The following is a 21,025-nucleotide window of genomic DNA, read 5'->3' on the forward strand; positions in this document are numbered from 1 at the left end:
ATTTAAATAAGAGTAGTTTATGGAAATTTAATTAGATGGGATAATTATTCCTTATTTAACTCAACTAATTTGAGTAAAACAAGGGCAGTAAATCTTGTTGTATATGTATTTGTATAACAACGGTTTACTTAAATACAAAATACAATTTGCTATTTTTCGTAATTATGAAACTGTTGTTATAAAAATTACAATTAAGGCTCTATAGTAGCTATTTCTGAAATTTTACCAATATATATCTACATCTACTTTCAAATTATTGAAAATTACTAAAACTAGTTGAAAAAGTATTTAAAAAGTAGATTATAATTAATATTTTATGTATAAAAAAGTTTGAATATTATATCTATACTATATTAAAAGTGTGAAGCGCCTTAAAAATGACGTTGAAACTTTTTGCCCTTTATTAGAAGCCTCTGCAATAGATAAAAATGTCTTTTTACTATTTTCCTCAATTTATTATTTAATTAGATTAAAGACTCCTAAAATATATGAAAAGGATTTAACAACTCCTAAAATATATAGAAAGAATCCTGATAAACTAAAAACTTCTAGTACTTCATAATTTAAAATTATAAAGAAGAATAAGTAGAATATTATGAATAAAATTGTAGGACAAGTCAAAGTTAAAAAGGGAAGAAATTGTTGTGCAAGTAAAAAAAAAAAAGGCGGAAAAATTTATATTTAAGTATATGATTTATAAAAGGAAAACTTGACAAATAGAATAAATTTAATTTACTGTTACTATGCATGAGTTTTATGATTTAATAACATATATTTGTTGATTTTGATTATTTAATCTAGGTAATATTTAGTACTTCTAAAAATAGAATTTTGTCTTATATAAAAAATATTCTTTATAATTCTATTTAAGTAATATTTTGGATCAAAATTTATACGAATCAAATTCTTATATTGTACTTTTGATTTTTATTTTAGTTTTGATTCACGTGTTTTCTTACTATCATTATCATCATCCCTTTTGCCTTTATTTATTTCTTTTAAATAATACCTTTAAAGATTATATATGAAGAATAATAATCACAATTGACATTGATTCTCTCTTTTGATAATTTCTTGTGTTTCTCTTTTAGTTAAAAATTTCTGATTGAAAAATTAGACAAGTATGTTGCCGTCGAATGAAGTTGTCAAAAATCAAAGGTTTATTGTTGTTTTTTCTTTTACTTTCTTTAAGCAATCGTGACATAATTTTGATTATCGTGACATAAAAAGGGCTTCAATCCCATTTTTCTTTTAAAAAAATATATCAGGGTCACGAATTAGGATAGGAGGTTAAATTCTATTTTATTTATGAGTCATGTTTTTTGTAATATTGTAATTTTTATGTACAATTCAACCACTTGTAAGTGAGACATATTAATTGTTATTGATGTTAAAGAAAATCGTAATACTAATTTATGAGAATAACATAAAAAAGGCGGCTATGAAATTTCAAAGAACAAAACAAAATCGAAACAAAAAAGTTGTTTGTAGTATAATCATTTTCACCAATATCACATTATGCATAGTACCTTCCTCTATCGAATGTTGGATTTGATTGAGTTGGTTTTAATTTATATGTGAATGTCTTGGTTCCTTGTAACCACATGTGTATATTTGATCTTTATAATCTAAATTTAAAGATTTAATGATATGCAGTCACATAATAATGTAGATGTATGAATTCAATTAAATATAATTCAAATATCTACTTAAAAAATCTGACTATATAGATTTGAGATATGAACACGAAAATTCGACTGATATTTATGTAAGGAGGAAGATCCGAACGCTTATATATAAACGGCCGTTATTCAACATTCTTCATCACAAATTTTTAAGGTATTATTCTCTCAATTATTTTTGTCTTTGACAATATTGCATTTTTTTCTCTAGGAATATTTCTTTTATCATCTTTTGTGCATGTAATTGATAAGGTTTTAATTTTAATGTTGTGTCCAATTTTAGTCTTTTTTTGGCATAAGATTTGTAAGCAAGCAATGTTTTTATAATTAGATATCTTTGTAAAAATTTATAATCCACTCTATTTGAGTATATTACTATTTAACTTTTTATAATAAAGTTATATATAAATATCTATATAAGCTTTCGCAATAGACAAAAATGTCTAATTTTAAATAATCGAAGGTTACACGTGCGAGACACGTGCGGTATATATATACATATATATTTTTTGTCTGTTTGATTCGTGTTCGATTTGACTTTTTTTTGGTCAACACCAAACCAAACCAAGAATGGTCGATTTTTTTTTCTCTAACGCCAAACCAATCAAACCAAACCATAAGTCATTTTTTTTTCTCGATTTGGTTTGGTTCATCGGTTCGATTTGACTTGACGGTTTGTTCTGTACACCCCTAATTATAGCTAAATTCCTCCAAAAAGTTGCCTCCATGTGACCAGGAGGTCACGGGTTCAAGCCTTGGAAACAGCCTCTAGCAGAAATGCAAGGTAAAACTGCGTACGATACACCCTTGTGGTGGGGTCCTTCCCCAAATACCGTGCATAGCGTTAGTTTTAGTGCACCGAGCTGCCTTTTTTTACCTCCAAAAAGTAAGAATTTTTGCAATTATGATTATTAAAGGAGTCAATAGATAAATTTTTCTGCAACAAATCTTTGTTTTTCTTTTTTTTTTTGGTTCATTGCATATCATGTCACCAACTCGATAAGCAGTGGGACACATGACTATAATATAATATCTAAATAAATAGCAAGAACTTTAATATTAAAAAAAAATGAAAATGGACTGTGCTACCAAAAACAAGAATTTTTCTCTTTGTGATAGCTAATACTATTTCATTGGAATATTATTCCATTTCCAAAGACTAATGAAAATTTTGCTGTGCCTGCACGTTTTTTGCCTAAAGAACAAGCACCAGACTGTACAATATTTTTAAATAATTCATGATATAATGAAAATAATAGTAATATTTTTTGACACTTCCAATCAAAGAAGAACATTTGTCAAGACTTACTTCGACTCACCGGGTCATGAAAGAGGTTGTGGAGGTCGAGAATTAGTTAGGATAGAAGTTTCGTAGGTTGTTACGTATTGCTTTTCCGGCCATTCCCCGAGCATTATTATTATTACTCATTGTTTCTTTAGCTTCATTATCGTATTATCTTATTGTTTTTAGTCGTTGCTGATGTCTTTTTTTACATCTTTTTTTTTTTCAACGAAAATCTATCAAAAATAATCTCTCTACTTTTTCGAGACAAAGGTAAAGTGTATGTATGCACTACCCTCTCCGAAGTCCACTCACTCAATTTGTTGTTGTTATACTTTACAATTTTTGTTTATATTTTGTGTATGTAGTTTCATGTTATTTGTTGCCACTTGCTACAACAACATCAACAATAAGAATTAATTTATTTATAAATTGAATAGTTTTAAAGAGGTTTTGGTGAATGGTGATTAGATTTGCATCTTGGGAGAGAGACAAAAATGTTTAATATTTATTGGTGGGTTTAGAAAGCGATGTAAGAATTATATTTGACTGTAATTATAAGTAATTGCATGTATTAATTTATTTATTTGATCAAGAAATAGTAATAAAAGATGAAGAATAAAAATAATAAAATACTAAAAATAGCGAAAATAATACTAATACTACTTATCTACTAGTAGCCTTCCACACTAATCACACATAGCTATGGAAAAACATCTTTCATTTATAAACTGTAATAACTAAGCAAAATAAAGAATCCCATTCATTAATTACGATCGATTTTAAATATTATTTAACAGCATATCAAGTAACGAAATATCAGCTATTTCCCTCTTGATCATCCACCAACGTATATATTCTTTTCATTTTAATTGAACATATCGTTTTAGTAAAACAATATTCTACTTTTATTCAATTAATTATGAACAATTACTTTTAGGATAACATGTAATTATGTTAATGTTATGTAATGTTCCATATTCAGAAGGTTCATTGTAGCAGTTGGATACAACAACAACATCGGCCGACCAAAAAGCACTATGTATATATATATATATATATATTTTTTTTTTTATAATATGGTTAGAGAAAAGAAAGCATAATTGGAGAATTTTGACAGTTACATTTTCAATATTCTTGGAGAGAGAGAGAGATAGGAAAAACAATCCAATCCAATCCATTCTGGGTAAATCCGTCTGACACAAATACAACAACAAACAACATAGCAGCTCGCTGGTTCTTGATTACATTTCTTTCTCTCCCTTTTAATACATATTTTATATCCAAACCCCATTTCTTGAAACCCCTTTAAGTCCTTTTATTCAGAAATACATAATTTTCTTGATTTTTTTTTTTGATAAAGAAAAGGGGATCTTTTTATGAATTATATGGGTTATTGGAAAGTGTTTAATAGGAGGAGAAGAGAAGGAGTTTGATTCTTATTTGGGATTTGGAAAGTTGGGATTTTTTGAGTTTGTGTTGTTTCATTTCTAATTTTTCAGAGTCATGGTTCATGTGAAACATAAACCTCTGAAGCTTTATCAGGTTTGGAAGGGAAGTAATGTAAGTGCTTGTATCTTCTAGGAGTAGTCTGCTGCTATTTTGTTGTTTTTTCACTGTTACCATGTGAAGCAAATGAAGGAATTTTAATATTGTTAGTGCCATGTGACTTGTGACTTCTTTTTTGGAATTCAAGAATTGTGTAGCTTAGTTAGTTTAGTCATGTTGAATTTGAATATGTATGTTTTCTTGTTGAAACTGGATGAAATCAAGTGTTTGGACAACATGGACTTGCTAATTGTAGAATGAATATGTGGTAAAAGTTGAGGCCTTGGTAGAAATAATATAGGTTTGTTTAAGTAGTTGTTGTCACTTAAAGCTGTGTACTTTATACAAGTTTGGACTTGAAGGTGCTGCTTTTATCTCCTTATGTTGTTTTATTAGCTTGTTCATATGATAATTATCAGTTGAATCTGCGTTCATCCAACTGCGCTTTCTCGATACCAAGATAATGGGATTTTTTATATGCTTAAACTGCTTGTTTCATATGGTCAAACTGTACTTGGATAACATTTCGCAAAATAGAGTCTGCATTATTTCAGACTTTTATGTACCATGTCTTTTACATTCAGTTTTGTGCTTTTAAATGTTTCCAGAAATTCTTTTGGGGAGGAAGATTGATCTTCGGTCCGGACGTGTCATCTTTGTTTCTATCAATTCTTTTGATTGCTGGCCCAGCACTTGCTTTTTGTATAAAAGTCTCTTGTGTAATCAGACATCGTATCAAAGAGCACAAAGATGCCGGTCCTTGGTATCCTATACTTGTAATTGGAGTAGTTCTTACCATTATGGTATGTAGTTTCTTCATCATCCTTATAATTTGTACACATGGGTGATTCTGCGTTCTGCTTTCTCTCTTTTTAACCTAATCTTGGTGTTAAATGGAATGATGATAGCTAATATGAAATATGTCAGTATGATCGTAAGGTTTCATTACCATGAGAAAATGAAATACTCTGTATTAGATTTGCTTTGCCAATTGAAATTACCTTATTTAGTAAATATTGTTTATGATGTGATCAGTCATTATTCCCGAAGGGAGAGGGGGACGAAACAAAGAAGGAAAACACTTTTTTCTCCTATGAGAGTCAGTAACTTATAATGTCCCTCCCTTTTCTGCCAACAACAATAACGACACGTGGGGTTGGGGAGGGTAGAGTGTATGCAGACCTTACCCCTACCTCATGGAGGCAGAGAGGCTGTTTCCAAGAGACCCTTGGCTCAAATGCAACAAATCAAAGTAGGTTTGAAAAAAAAAATTGACCGGACCAGCAAAAAAAAAACACGAAATGGTCCCTATTGCTGTATAATAGATTCAAGCGTCTGGTCCAATAGATCCATAGCAAGTAGATGTTCACTTAGTTGCTTTTGCTGTTTATTTTAATCCCGATGTTTATCCGACTTATCCGACGCAACTTACCGATGTAGTCGCAGCACCAGGAGCTTTCAAGAGAAGTGAAGAAAATATGACAACTAATAAGGAAAACATTACAGAGCATTTAGAGAAAAACAGTAACAACAGGCGAAATAGTGCGATAACCTCAATAAAATAAACAATGGATAGCAATAGATATAAAAAAGCAATAACTATGATAAGCAATAAGCTACATGAATAGGGCTAATACTATGACAGACACAAAGCCCCTTTTTTTTTTTTTCCTGTCATGAGCAATTTTTTAAAATTCAGTTGTATCACTGCTTTCCTTTTCTCTTTCTCATTTCAGAGAAGGGATCGTAATTTTGTTTTACAAAAACCAATTGAATAATTACCTGGATAGCAGAAAGCTGATGAACTTTTTCTAGTTAATTGTGAGTAAATTTCTAATCTTTAGCTGGCTGATGTGGCTTGAATGTTGAAACAGTTGACAAATTCTTTATTATCTTGTGCAGGATATAGTTTTCCTCTTTTTGACATCTAGTAGAGATCCTGGAATTGTCCCAAGAAACACAACACCTCCTGAATCTGATGAAACATTTGATATACATACCCCTTCCATGGAGTGGGTCAACGGTAGAACTCCTCATTTGAAACTTCCACGAACAAAGGATGTAATCGTGAATGGACACACAGTTAAAGTCAAGTACTGTGATACATGTTTGCTGTACCGGCCACCTCGTTCCTCTCATTGTTCGATCTGCAACAATTGTGTTCAAAGATTTGATCATCACTGTCCCTGGGTTGGTCAATGCATTGGACTTGTACGTATTGCTGCCTATGTGTTTTTCTAAGTGAACTTGAACTTGATTCAGATTTTTTCCTATTACCAATAAATAAACAGTCTATTTGTGTGTGCAAGATGATGGTTATGTCTAAGTTGAAATAATGCATGTGTTGTGGAATGACCACTATTTATCCCTGCATACGAAAAGTAAAAGCTCATGCTAGCCAAAGTTGATACAATTTTTCCTCGCCCTTCAGCTGTAGTTTTTTCCAAGAGCCTAGTCCAGAGTTCTACTTAATAGTTTCCGTAGATTATTGGGGAAAGCCATTATACTGTGGAAAAATGGAGTACTCATATATTTGTTTGGCATGAAATGTTAATCAGCCATATGAACTGATCTTAGTTTTTGGCATGAGATGTGAATCATCCTTATGAAGTAGGATTCTAATGCCCATTCATCACAGAATCTCGTTGGATGAAAAAGAAAAAAATCATTGATGGTGAGGAACGTATGCAGACTAATGATTATGTCTTATTAAATGCGTTAGAAATAAGACATTCCTTTGCTAGAGTATGGGTGGTAAGAGGGAGAAGTTAAAGAATGAAGAGGATCAAATGTAGTTCTTTTTGTCTCATAACTTGAAATATTAATAGCATTGATTTCCTTTCATTTCTCGTTATAAATGATTTATTGATAATTCAAACAAAATGGAAGATTCGTCTTTTCTTCTGTTCTATCATTTAGGGGCATATATTTTGTCATGCAAATGTATGTCCTCAGAGAAATGAAGTTACTTCTGTTGCTCAAAATCATAAAGAAATGGAGGCCGGAGGATACGAGATATCACTTTAAATGAGATATCATGACATCATTCAACCTTTTTATTATTTGCTGAGATGTTTTCTATTTCTCACTTGGTTGCAGCGGAATTACAGATTCTTCTACTTGTTCATATCTACGTCAACTATATTATGCATATATGTCTTCGTCATATCTTTGATCAATATTCTACATCATGGCGGCAATGTATGGAGAGCTATTTCACAAGATATCTTGTCAGATGTTCTCATTGTATACTGCTTCATTGCTGTTTGGTTTGTCGGTGGCCTTTCTATTTTCCATTTTTACCTGATTAGCACTAACCAGGTGATCTCTCTAACTAAGATGTATGCTAACAGAATTAGTTATGGTTCTTCTGTAATGTCATCTGAAATATGAGTTGTTTTATGATGAATTGGCATATTTAGAAATTCCAACTTAAAATTTCATATTTTCTGTGGTGAATTATGTCTTGCCATTTTCGTTGGAGTATATTGTATGTGCTGGTTCATAGTTAAATATATCCTGCAGTAGCAACTACTCTAAGCTGGCAGGAAACTCTCTTTGGTAGGATATTAGAGCACATAAGAACCAAGTTTTATTTGTTGTCCATTTAAAACATCTTGCTAGATTCTGTGCTTTGTTTTGAGCTGCAACGTCTGGATCATATTCCTTCTTATTTTCCTTCACTTTCTATGTAGAAAATTCTTGTAGGTTGTCCTTTTGTGTCACACTTAATCTGTTTATCAGTTCTTTCTAGACAAACTTTAGATGTCTTAGAGTAATAAAATGTGCAAGTGAACCTGCTGATATCTACAATCACTTAAGAGTAATTATATGTAAAAGCACTTAGAGTTATGATTTGTGAAAGTGAACCTGGTGACATCTATTAATACTGAACACTTAAGTTTATTTGATGTTTAATTGGAACCAGTGTTTCCTCTCAATTATCTTACTCCTGTTGTTCTTCAAAGTCTCGTTGCTTTGAATGTTGACTTCCAAGGATTGAGTTCTTAAATATGGGGCTATGAGATGGATCTAATGTTATTACAGAATTTACTAGATAAAAGCCTGCTACCACCCCCATAAGGATCCACTTCCATAACTTTTCTTATTCTGCAGACAATAATCTAAAATGCATCAAAAATTATGAGAATTCCTAGTGTAGTGGCTCTAACACTCTTGATGATGTGTATAAATACTGTGTGCATTGAGTTGTTCCATGGACTAATTTTTGAACTTCACTCATGAGGTTCATTACTAATGTTCCTTCTGCGTTGCTGGTCATATTATTCTGAAAGCCAATTAAGATCCGTTGCCTGCATCGTCGGAAGTTCAAATCTCATCTCCCCTAGTTTTGATCCCTCTGTTAACACCCCACCCCCCACCCCTTTGGTCCCCCTATATAGACGCATTAATATATGCACCTATGATCATATGTTCTCTATATTTACCTGCTTGAAATATAAATCTAATGTGTTGCTTTACTTTTACCAGTTTCAAAAAAAAAATAAAAAAATCTGATGGGTGCTTTCATATTCTTATTTAACCATTTTTGTTTCATTTCTCCCTTTTTGTTGTTTTTTGCAGACTACTTACGAGAATTTCAGGTATCGATATGATAAGAAGGAGAATCCCTATAATAGGGGGACGATTGAAAATATCACAGAAGTTTTCTTTTCCAAGATCCCACCTTCCTTGAATAATTTTCGAGCAATCGTTAAAGAAAATGATGTTGTAATGGTTGAGCCAGCAACATCCAACTTTGTGGGAAATGTCCCTAGCTCAAAAGAGAAGATAGATATTGAGATGGGAACAATGTTTCCAGAGGATAGTGGACTTTCACTTCCTGAAATTTTGAGGAATTTGGAATATGAGGAGATAGATGATACTTTAAAAAGCAGGGAATGGACTGGGGATGCTTATTCTGATTCTGGTGGTCATAGGCGAAGCATCCCCGGCTCAAAGGAGAAAATTGATATTGAGGTGGGAGATAGCTTTGCAGAAGATAAAGGACCTGCACAGGCAGAAATTTCACAGAACATGAATGACAATAACATGGAGAAAAAATTCAAAAACAAGGATGAAGGTGGGAAAACTGATTATGAACCTTTTTGGTTTTCGCTTGAACAAGAAAAAGAAAGTGTAAAGAGCTCCACTCTAGGAAGTGCATCCAATGTAGAAGACTACTCAGAAGATTTAACTAGCTCGGCTCAGTATATGACACCAATAAATGAACATAGCCCAAAGGTATCAATTTTCATTTTCTTTCACTGCTTATTTTCTTCAAAGTTGTCAGTACTCTAGTTTTATGCTCTGTTAGACAAGGACCATATGCATTGTCAGTTTGTTGCTCTCTTTGAATGTGGTTGATAGCATGAACCACACTATGAATCAGAAATACATACCAAGAAATACATACCAGGCAGTGGCGGAGCCAAGAATTCTGGCAAGGGGATTAAAAAAACACACAACAATGCCGAACTTGAACTTGTACTAATGTGTCGAGGGGATTCAAAAATTTATTTTTTGTACAGAAAAATTATTTTTACCCTATTTTTGTGGTATGTTTCCGACGCTTAAAGGTAAGTTCTACAGAGTGGTGGATAGACCAAAATTATTTTATGGGGCAGTGTACTGGCAAGTCAAGAGCCACTTAACTGTATTAGGTGTTCTCTGATATTATCCATAAAGTGGTTTAGTTGGTTCATCGAGAGCCAATTAGACAAGTTATTCCTTCTTCGTAAACTTAACAGACAAAAACGGACCGAGCCCATTTTCCTGGTTTCCTTTGTATGAATAATGGTGTTTATATCCATCTGTTTACATATGCATTGGAGACGAGAGAGACAGAGAGAGCAGTCTTACCCCCTTGGATACAGCTCGCTACTACTAAACTGTAATGTGTTTGAGCATGTTGGAGGATGATGTGTTTTAGTAGATTGCAGGAATTGTTCATCAATCTAAATGACTTTTCGCCTCAGTCCTTTTATTTAGTTAAAGTTTAATGGAATTATTGTGCTGTCATTTCCTCTTTCCTGATAAAGTTTTAGGTTCTTCAATAATAAAAGTTTGTCACAAGAGACTGCTGGATTCTTTTGGCGTTTAATCTAAATGACATTACCATTTTTGTTTCAGGTTTAGCATACAGTACAAGGAATTCTCCATCGCGTCTTTTCTGTTTAGCTCGTGGCAGCTTGGGAACGCTTGACCAAGATTCACGGCTTGTCAAATTGTCACATACAAGATCAGCAACAGATTGCAAAATTGTGTTTGAAATAATGCAGGGTCTTGCTTGAGATGAGAGCAGATCATGTTGGAGTTCAAAGTTGTAGATAGATTGATGAGTAGCTCCTTTCTTTGTTCATCCTTTTGTCCAACTCCATCCAAGTCTCTTTTCATTCTCTTACAAAGTCAGTGTGCATAGTTTGTGTATCATTATTTGAAGCTATTGGGTGATAGGAAAATTATTGGAGAAACAAATAGATAGACTGTTTCTGTAAATTTGATTTTTGCAGCTTCTTATACCAGATTTGTTTCCTATTGGCATGGTTTGTTTAATTTTCTTTTTTGCCTTGTTCTCATGATAAATACCAAAGGAATTTCCATTTTTACTAAGTATTTTTTTCCCTTTTGATTTTGGACACAAATTTGATCCATAGGGACTAGTTTAGTCCTTGAACCAGAGCAAGATAGAACAAGCAATGATTAAGAGAAAATAGTCTCTTCTATCAATAGGATTTGAAGTTACGAATTTTACTAAAGATAATTTAGTTATTGAGTTGCGCGCTCACTCTATCCAGGAGTGAGCAGTAACTAAAACAAAAAGACCACCACATGAAGGAATTTCTACCATTAACAAATGCTATATGAATATCTTGAGAAATCTACATGGAGAAACATAGACCACAGTTACACCTACTTCCCAAGTGACACAAAAATACAAACTTTACAAAGCTACCATGTAATCAGGCTGACCCATCACAACATGCCACGTGTCAGAAACCCACTTAACCCACAAGATTTCATTGGATGAGATTAGATTCCATCACTTTCATCTAAAATTCATTCATATATCCCTTCTCCACCATTCATTATCCCAATTCCCATTTACCTTCAAAGAACCAAATTTTGTGCTGAAATCATCAAAAAAATGGCAGCAGAAATGGCTTTAGTAAAACCCATAGCCAAATTCAATACCATTAACACCAGCATTAGCAGCCGCAGACTGCCATTCACTGTTAGAATGTCAGCCACCACTAGTCCACCAACTTCAAAACCAACCAAGAAAGCTCAGAAACAAGGAATAAAAGAGACCCTTTTGACACCAAGGTTTTACACAACTGATTTTGATGAAATGGAGACCCTTTTCAACACTGAGATAAACAAGAACTTGAATGAGGCTGAGTTTGAAGCGCTGTTGCAGGAATTCAAGACTGATTATAATCAGACTCATTTTGTTAGGAACAAGGAGTTTAAAGAAGCTGCTGATAAAATTCAGGGACCTTTAAGGAACATCTTTGTCGAATTCTTGGAGAGGTCTTGCACTGCTGAGTTCTCTGGTTTTCTTCTCTACAAGGAACTTGGAAGGAGGCTCAAGGTATGTATGTATTTCTTGACAATTTTTTGTTCTGAAATAGTTATGCTATTTGATGAATTTGCTCATTGGATGTAATGTTCTATTACAACTTAGAAGTTTACTGTTTGGCTTGTTAAGGTTTTCCTGTTTGAGTAGTTACTAGGTTTGTTTGAGCTAAGCTTGTCTAAGGTTATCTTTAGCTTCCGTTGAAGTAAAGTTTGAATCTTTTTCTAATTTGTAGATAATAGAGAGCAAGTGTTGTTTATGTGTTGTAGTTTGATTTCTAGAGAAATGAAAAATCAAATGGTAGTAATCGAATGAATTGAGTTGTCAACATGTAAGTGCAACAACTCAACGGGATTCCGTTCCTTTGTCTTTTTGATTCGAAGGGGATGGACCCGTTGAGTTCTTAAGAATCATAATGTTTTTTTCATCTCAAGGTGACTTAAAAACAAAGAAAAGAAAAGTAAAGGGAACAAAAGGTTTGCGCTTTCTTGTTCTACTGACATGTTTTATTTCTGTTGTGTTGTGTTCAATAGTCACAAATTGAAACTTTAATCATGGTTATAAAATTTAAAAAAAGTGGGTAGTTCAATAAATTTTTGAATGTTGAATAGTTACACTTATGTTACTATCACCAACTAACACCTGAATCATGTATGCAGAAAACTAATCCTGTCGTTGCGGAGATTTTCTCCCTCATGTCTAGGGATGAAGCTCGCCATGCTGGGTAAGCTCATTTTTACGTTCTATCTTTGGGCATGGTTGATCAGTAATGTACATTACATTTGCCGGAGGGAAAATCACTTAGAGTTTACGAGTACTGAGAAGGTTTGGCTGTTTGGGATTTTGCAGGTTTTTGAACAAGGGTTTGTCTGATTTCAATTTGGCGTTGGACTTGGGGTTCTTGACGAAAGCAAGAAAATACACTTTCTTCAAGCCAAAGTTCATCTTCTATGCAACTTACCTGTCTGAGAAAATTGGATACTGGAGGTACATTACCATATACAGGCATCTCAAGTCCAACCCTGAGTTCATATGTTATCCGATTTTCAAATACTTCGAGAACTGGTGCCAAGATGAGAACCGCCATGGTGATTTCTTCTCTGCTTTGATGAAAGCACAGCCTCAGTTTCTTAATGACTGGAAGGCAAAGTTGTGGGCTCGCTTCTTCTGTCTCTCGGTAATTAACCATCTGCATTTGAAGTATCCTTTCATTATGATCAGCCAACTTGAAGGGCTTTTACATTGCCTTCTACGTAGTTTTGACAAAAATCTTTTTTATGTTTACCTAATTGCAGGTTTATGTCACAATGTACTTGAACGATTGCCAAAGAACAGATTTTTACGAAGGCATTGGGCTTAACACCAAAGAGTTTGACATGCATGTCATCATTGAGGTATCACTCGGCTATATATTACTCTTCTTTTATCGTTGCTTGATTAACATGCTGTAGCTATTGCAGTTGGATTTCAATCACATTTCATTGTGACTTCCGTTTCATTAGCCTGCCTAGCATCTTAAGTGCTATATTACTTGCAAGGTTGTGTGTCGTAAGTGTGAGGTTGTCTTAATGAACAGATGCTCTTACAAAAAAGAAGATTTTCGGAACCTCTTTTCACCTAAGGGAAGATAGACACTTTTTGGTTGTTACTAACTCGAATTATCTGCACATTATTTGATTTTGCCCATTTGTATATGTACCTAGTCCTTGTTTACCTGGGGTTGGTACCTCAGTTCACCTTGTAAATTGCTGTATGCATTTAAATAGTTAAACTATTTGTTCCTGACATGCATATATTTGCTTTATCATATTCACTAACGTTTCTAAAAATGTTACCTCTTGTAGACAAACCGCACAACTGCAAGGATTTTCCCTGCTGTCCTTGACGTTGAGAACCCAGAATTCAAGAGGAAGTTGGACAGGATGGTGGAGATTAACACAAAACTAATTGCTGTTAGTGAGAGTGATGACATTCCAGTGGTGAAGAATTTCAAAAAGATCCCTCTGATTGGAGCGCTGGCTTCTGAGTTATTGGCCGCATATCTCATGGAACCTATTGAGTCAGGTTCAGTTGATTTTGCAGAGTTTGAACCACAACTTACCTACTAATTTCCTTTTCGTGATAAACAGAAACTCCGTTTGTTTTCACATAGAGGTTCATGTTCGTTGTTGTAAGTTATATAGTGTATTCAAGTAATACCCTCGTCGTGCATAGAGTACACTCCCCTTGTATGATCTAGAATGAATTTCTTGTGAGTATATTAGAAGTTTTCATCTCGACTGTCATTTATTCAATTGACAATGGTTTATCTTCTCCACGAGTCAAGACTCAGAGGGCCAACGGGCACTTGACAAAACATCTTCCTCTCTTTCCACACTCGTGCAGTTTCATCCATCGATTGAAAGATTTGCAGCTACAAGTCGATCACATGCTAATAACAAGAGTGGCAAAATTGCAGCTGTTTTGCTGGTCATTGAAGCTCTTGTATTGATCATAGAATCTACAGACTGAAATCTTGTGAACTGTTTTCATATGCAAACTGGGCAAAAGAATTCCAGCCTCACACCAGCACAGCCATAAGTGAACTTTCAGGCTAGTTCTAATGAAATTGGTTGCTACTGCAAATTTCATGAATCTTTCAATCAGGAGTCATTGATCTTTTTTGTTTGTTTGTTTGTTTTTCATCTGATGTCCGGTACTCGCATTGGAGCCCGACTAATTCGGATTCGCGCCGGGTAGGGCCCCATTCGGTGGTACCGCTTCTTACTAAGGATTTTTTCATACCATTGCTCGAATCCGAGACCGCTGATTAAGGGAGGAACACCCATCATCTTTGGTGGCGGGCGGAGTCAAGATAAAAAAAAGTACATACTAAAAATGCCAATCATAAGATGTTGGCTATACTCAAGTTTTCATTTTCCTTTTTTGGTAAAAAACTAGACTTTTGTACGTAAATTACTTATTTAAATATGCTAGAGTAGAAGTTGACTCAAAAAAACAAGATATAATGGCAAAAAAACGCACGACAATTATCATTTTGCTTTTATGTCCCAATTATCGATTGTTTTTTTTTCTTAACGTTAATTATGATTGTTTATGTATTAAAACAAACTTAATTGAGTAAATGATAATTGTTCAATTAAGAAAAGAAATAGTTAGCCTAATCCATCTCACTATGTATTTTAACATATCAGTGGTCATAAATTCTAGAAAAGATAATAGTTACTATTACTATTTTTGACAATCAACTCAAAAAATAATGTAATATAAAAATAAATCAAAAATAATATCTCCAACTCAAAATTTTAACATAGTTTTACATTATATCGGTATGAAAAAAAAAATGAACTAATTTATTTTTTAAAATATTGAATCAAACGTGACAAAATTACATATATATATATTTTTTTTATTTTTTTTATTTTTTTTTTGCGTCATTCTTTTCTACTAAATTGTGTGTTGAGAAGAACGAAAACTCGATTGTATATTTGGAGAGAACTGAAAAGCACAAAACATTTAGCTCTCTCCAAAATTACATATATATATATATATATATATTATTGATGACTGCAGTTGTTAATGTCACACCCCTTTTTCAACATTCAAAAAGATTCGTTTTAAGTTTCGAAAGGGTTTTTGTTATTAAGTGACAAAATGAAGAATTTTTGTTTCGAACAAGGATTATTTATATTTTTTTATTCAGAGTCGTCACTTGACATAAATTAGGTGTGCCAAGTCACCTTTGAAAATCCTTTTTCAAACCAATGGAGTAACATAAGATAATGTAGAACCGGGATCAATTAAGGCATATAATTCGAATGAAAAGATAGACAACGTACCCGTAACCACATCTGGGGAAGCCTCTAAATTCTATCGATCCGCTAGAGCATACGTACGATTTTGAGCCCCGCTAGAACTCGTGGCTCCTCTATCACCTCTAACACGACCCATTGGTTGTGTACCCCTTCCTGAATAAGGCATTGATGATGATGATGCAACAAATGACCCCGTAGGTCGTGCCATACCCCCTATGCCCCTTCGTGGGCATTCTCTCATCATATGCCCCGACATACCGCACCAAAAGCAAACATTGGTCCCCAGCCGACATGCGCCCAAATGATACCTTCCACATTTATTGCATGGCTCTCGAGGAGGTCTTGATTGGCTCATATTCCCTTGCCCTTGGTACCCCACTATCCGCGAACTCTGACTCTCACTTCTGTGCCCAAATTGATTTCCTCTGAACCCTTGGAACTGTGATGGGGCACTAGCTGCAGAATAAGAGGATAATGGCCTAGGTGGTCTAGCAGAAAACTGTGGTCTGAACCCTCCTTCGGATGCCATGAACTGCCCTGTAGATCTGGCCCTCTTGGAATATCCTCTTTCTGATTCCTGTGTTCTTCTCTTCTGCCTCTGATCTTCCATTTTCTGTGCAAAAGCTTGGATTCTCGCTATGTCCATATCTTTGTTCAAAGCAGCAATAGTACAATCTCTAACCAGATATGGATCTAGCCTATCCACATATTGATGAACTCTGTCATCCATAGTAGCTACAACATTAGGAGCATATCTCGACAAGGAATTAAATCGGAGACTGTACTCCCTCACGCTCATATTCCCCTAACGAAGATTTAAAAACTGATCTGCACGGGCCTGATGAATCTCGAATGGAAGATAATGATCAAGAAATGCCTCTTTGAACTCTTTCCAAGTAGCTGGGGGTGCATCAATACCCCTAGATCGTTTCTAGTCCTCATACCAATATATAGCCTCCCCTTTAAATCTATACGTCGCTAACTCCACTGTCTCTCTACCCGTTACATGCATAACATCCAAGGCCCTTTGAATTTGATCAATAAAGTTTTGTGGGTCCTCGTTAAGATCTGATCCAGTAAAAGTGGGAGGATCCATCTTAAGAAAATCCTGTGTTCGAAGGCTAGCCGCCCTATCTGTACCACTAGAACCCGTAGTAGGAATGACTTGCCCTTGAGCTTGCCCAGCAACTATACGAGTCAAAAGTTGCACTGCATTTCTAAGATCTTGATCAACAACATTAATAGGTGGCTCTGCGGATATAGTTCTCCTCCCCCTTATTTCTTCCGGACTGGAGGAAGTTTCTGATGCATGCTCATCTGGAGCCTCACTTTGATTAGCTGGTATAGTGGGTGACTTACTAGTCCCCTCTCCGGCAGCCACATCTACTTGCTTACCAGTATTCTTGCTTCGGGCAACCGGCATCATTACTATAATAAGAGAAACAAATGAATTCAGTGGTCAACTATGACTTCATATACAATATAGGCTCTATCGCACGATCTAAGACATAAAGAAAAGAAACAATTTCCTAAATGTCCATAGCCTCCTGTTTATAGATGTGGTGCACAACACACCGATAAACAAGACTCTACGTAGACACGGCTTTGTAGACTCACTAGGACGAACCTCTCTGATACCACTTTTGTCACGCCCCAAAATTCCATCGGGCCGGACTGGCACCCGAAGTCGAGAAGGCCCGGGAGAACCTGTTCAAATACCTGTACTTTCACTTACATGTCACCAAAAATTTGGACAGCACTTCGTTGCATATAGAAGAGTCTAATTACCTGTATCAGCACAACACGCACAAATATAAATATATATAATACTTGGCCGTCGGGGCCACCACATATACAAATATAACATCACTATATAAACTTCCATGACTTTACCCTTCCTTATGTCTACAAAGCCTCTAGGATATACATGGCATAACTAGGGTCGGGACAAATCCCCGCCCACACATGACTCCTGTACAATAACAAAACATAAGGGACCGACTCGGAAAGCTCCGAAGCAAACTGGAGCTCACCAACAATAGCTGTATGACCTGGCTCCTATTTATGCTGTGAATGAGCTGAAGCACCTGTGCCTGCAGCATGAAATGCAGGTCCCCCGAGAGGGACGTCAGTACGAAATATGTACTGAGTATGTAAAGCTGTAAATAATCATATGTGGTATGGGGGATCAAGAAAATCAGACGCAAGTGAATAAATCATAATAGAAGTGAATCACACTTCATAAACACTTTTAGGATCATGTACATTATCTTATCATTAATCTGAATTGGGTTCTTGAATTCAAACACATTTGTGGAACGGTATACATTCGTTCATTTCATTCTTTATAATTATCATTCGCCATTACCTCCTCCTCCCGAACCTCCAACCACCTAACAATAATTAATACTGTACCGTACTGTGACAATTAGGCTGCCCCCAGTACATATCAACTATAATCATATCAAATATCGGGATCGGCCCATGCTAGGCTTAAGCCCCTGAGCTACCACCCACACGTATATCAAGTAACACACATAAGAGATCTTTCCAATAACTTAGTTCAAAAGCTTTTAAGATTATTACATTAGTGTTCATGCCAATATAGTACCTTTGGAATAATGATACATCAATAGGAACCAAGTAATAGACTTTCTATACAATAACGATGTAATAAAGACTCATTGGTACATCAACAATGTGTTTCGGAATCATCAATATCACAACAATGAAATAGGAGCCTTTCGGTATATCAATGAAACATTTTGACACTTTATAGAATGGAAACAACTTTGTTGGTAATGTAGAACAATACATGTTTTTGGACAACCTCGAAATCTTACTTGATGGAACATTGGTGTTTTCATGCCAAAGAACATCGTTAGAGTATGCTTTACATACCTCGTTGTAGATTTGGATACCAATTCAACACAACTTTCCGCCTTTACAAATCACTTATCTACAATGAAATGTTTGGCATCTAGTATTAGCAACCCAATACCACAATTCTCTTCCATAATTCCATACAACCAATATTTGCAAAGCATTCCAAAAACCAACTTGAACAATCGGTTTATGTGTATATATATATATAATCATCATTTCAATACCACATCATCACACCAAATCCCTTCACAATTCAACATAATCCAACTATGCACAAGAATAATCCAACATCATTTCCAATCATCTTTCAACAACAATCAAATAACATACTTATTATGCTCACATGCATATATATATACATATCCATATAAATAACACCAACATAATTTACATCCTTACCATAAAATGGCCCTTTTGATTTCGAAGTCCTGTTGGTGCTTCTCGAAGCCCTCGAGACGGTGAACACAACTACGGAATCAATTTGGATTTTCTACGGTTGAATCACAAGATAATTAGAGTTGAACTTAGGCTAGGGTTTCTTATTCTTCAATAAATAATTTGGATGATAAATGATGGATATGAGTCTAAGTATATGTATATAATGACCAATTTTCGTCCATGAGATGATGGAAAATGACCATATTGCCCTTAAAATGTAAGTAAATCCGAATCTGTCCATGGTGGACTGTTTTGATAGGCTAAAGTAAATCGACCATAACTCTTTGCTCCGATATCGGATTTGGGTGAAATTGGTATCGTTGGAAAGATAATTCAAAGGACTTTCATTTAATATAAATTAGGCCACCCAGTTCGTCCTGTACAAGGAATTATGATCGTTTGAAGTTAACCCTAAAAATCTGTTTTGAGAGGCTGAAGTAAAACGAGTATAACTCATTACTCAGATGTCGGATTTGGATGAAACCAATTGCATTGGAAAGAAGACTCAAAGATGTTTCTTTTCATAGGTTGCAGCTCTCCCAGTTCATTATATTAAGGGAGTTATGATCGTTTAAAGTTGATCCAAAAAAAATGGCTGGCCTCAGTAGTTTGTGTGCAGGAAATTTTCCTGCACATTTACTATTCCCAATATCCCGGCCACCGTTTTATAGTTTCGAACGTGCTCGATTATATCCGAAACCTATCCGTTTTTGGAAATCTTTATATCGTTGGAAAGCTTATTCAATAACCTTTGTATGGAACCATCGACGGGCAAATTCCGGTATAAATAAAAGAAAATAAAATAAATTCCATATAAATAAGATCAATACACGTACTTGAATACGCCAATATATGTACTTGAATACGGGGTGTTACATATCAACACTTCAAACTTAGGGCATTAAAACCCACTCTTTAAACTCATGCAAACTCATAGCAAGATGTCATGATCAATACACTTCTTGAAATACTTCAATAATATCAAAGTAATGAAATCAAAATCACAAGATCATGCTTAAAACTCAATTGAAAATCTGTAAAATCATATCACATGCATGAAGATGTGAAAATAAACATGCAATTCAACATTTAAGTCACTTGTAACATTATAATCTTCAAATAGCGATAATTGAGGATGAACCCTAATTTGCAAAATATGAAATCTTTAATAAAAATCAAGTTTTGGGCATAAGGATGAAAGATTTATCCTGGTTCAAACTCCACATACCTTATTATGCTTGATTTGATGTAATAGCTTGACTTTGAACTCCTTGGAGATGATCTTTAAAACATTCTTGAAGTTCATGGATTAGAAACTCTAAATTCTTGATCTTTTTGTTGAAGAGAAGAAGATGGAATTGATGATTCTTGAAGGAATTAACTAGGGTTTGTTCTTGGGGATAAAATTGGAGAATGAAGAAAAATAATGCCTCAATTAAAGCCTTAAATCGTGTTTTTACGACCTGAGTTGAGGTGGGAAAAGACCCCATTGTCCCTCCATAATTTAAAACAAAAATTCGTGACTTGTATTGCCGTTTGAAGGGTCACCGCGACGCGGTGTAATCGCGGCAGTTTACTACCCCACACTAAAAATGTCATAACTTTTAACTCGGGTCTTAAAAATGATTAAGTCCTCAACACAGCTAAATTTTGAAGCTTTTAGCCTCTTATGCAAGCACTAGGAGCTGAACTGAACTATGAAAAGTACGGGGTATTACAGTCAATCTTGCCCATAGGACATGTTGCTTGAAATCCCTTGGACTAAGTCTTGCCTCTAAAGAAAGAGTTACAAAGC

General features: G+C 34.6%; 2 protein-coding genes across 3 annotated transcripts; both read left to right on the top strand.

Annotated features, from left to right (window-relative positions):
• Positions 1 to 4,033: 4,033 nt before the first annotated feature.
• On the top strand, positions 4,034 to 11,049 carry LOC107844047 (probable protein S-acyltransferase 1). Of its 2 annotated transcripts, XM_016688533.2 has the most exons (6): positions 4,035 to 4,527; positions 5,121 to 5,315; positions 6,415 to 6,723; positions 7,612 to 7,833; positions 9,097 to 9,756; positions 10,645 to 11,049. In XM_016688533.2, the coding sequence occupies exons 1-6, from the start codon at positions 4,471 to 4,473 to the stop codon at positions 10,648 to 10,650; spliced, it is 1,449 nt and encodes a 482-aa protein (XP_016544019.1). In that variant the 5' UTR covers positions 4,035 to 4,470; the 3' UTR covers positions 10,651 to 11,049. The 2 variants fall into 2 exon arrangements, with proteins under 2 accessions (XP_016544020.1, XP_016544019.1); XM_016688534.2 differs by lacking the exon at positions 7,612 to 7,833 and having other exon boundaries at positions 4,034 to 4,527.
• Positions 11,050 to 11,365: 316 nt separating this feature from the next.
• Positions 11,366 to 14,364, top strand: LOC107844048 (magnesium-protoporphyrin IX monomethyl ester [oxidative] cyclase, chloroplastic). Its single transcript, XM_016688535.2, has 5 exons — positions 11,366 to 12,106; positions 12,751 to 12,815; positions 12,941 to 13,268; positions 13,387 to 13,485; positions 13,936 to 14,364. Exons 1-5 carry the CDS (start codon positions 11,660 to 11,662, stop codon positions 14,197 to 14,199), a joined length of 1,203 nt encoding a protein of 400 aa, XP_016544021.1. The 5' UTR covers positions 11,366 to 11,659; the 3' UTR covers positions 14,200 to 14,364.
• Positions 14,365 to 21,025: the final 6,661 nt, after the last annotated feature.

This window comes from Capsicum annuum, chromosome 10 (genome assembly GCF_002878395.1).
Source record: "Capsicum annuum cultivar UCD-10X-F1 chromosome 10, UCD10Xv1.1, whole genome shotgun sequence".
NCBI classification, from domain to species: Eukaryota; Viridiplantae; Streptophyta; class Magnoliopsida; order Solanales; family Solanaceae; genus Capsicum; species Capsicum annuum.

Coding starts and splice junctions, on each gene's coding strand:
- LOC107844047 (XM_016688533.2), top strand. CDS start 4,471: ATGGTTCATGTGAAACATAAACCTCTGAAGCTTTATCAGGTTTGGAAG. Junction 4,528..5,120: donor AGGTTTGGAAGGGAAGTAAT/GTAAGTGCTTGT, acceptor AAATGTTTCCAG/AAATTCTTTTGGGGAGGAAG. Junction 7,834..9,096: donor ACCTGATTAGCACTAACCAG/GTGATCTCTCTA, acceptor TGTTTTTTGCAG/ACTACTTACGAGAATTTCAG.
- LOC107844048 (XM_016688535.2), top strand. CDS start 11,660: ATGGCAGCAGAAATGGCTTTAGTAAAACCCATAGCCAAATTCAATACC. Junction 12,816..12,940: donor GATGAAGCTCGCCATGCTGG/GTAAGCTCATTT, acceptor GGGATTTTGCAG/GTTTTTGAACAAGGGTTTGT. Junction 13,486..13,935: donor ACATGCATGTCATCATTGAG/GTATCACTCGGC, acceptor TACCTCTTGTAG/ACAAACCGCACAACTGCAAG.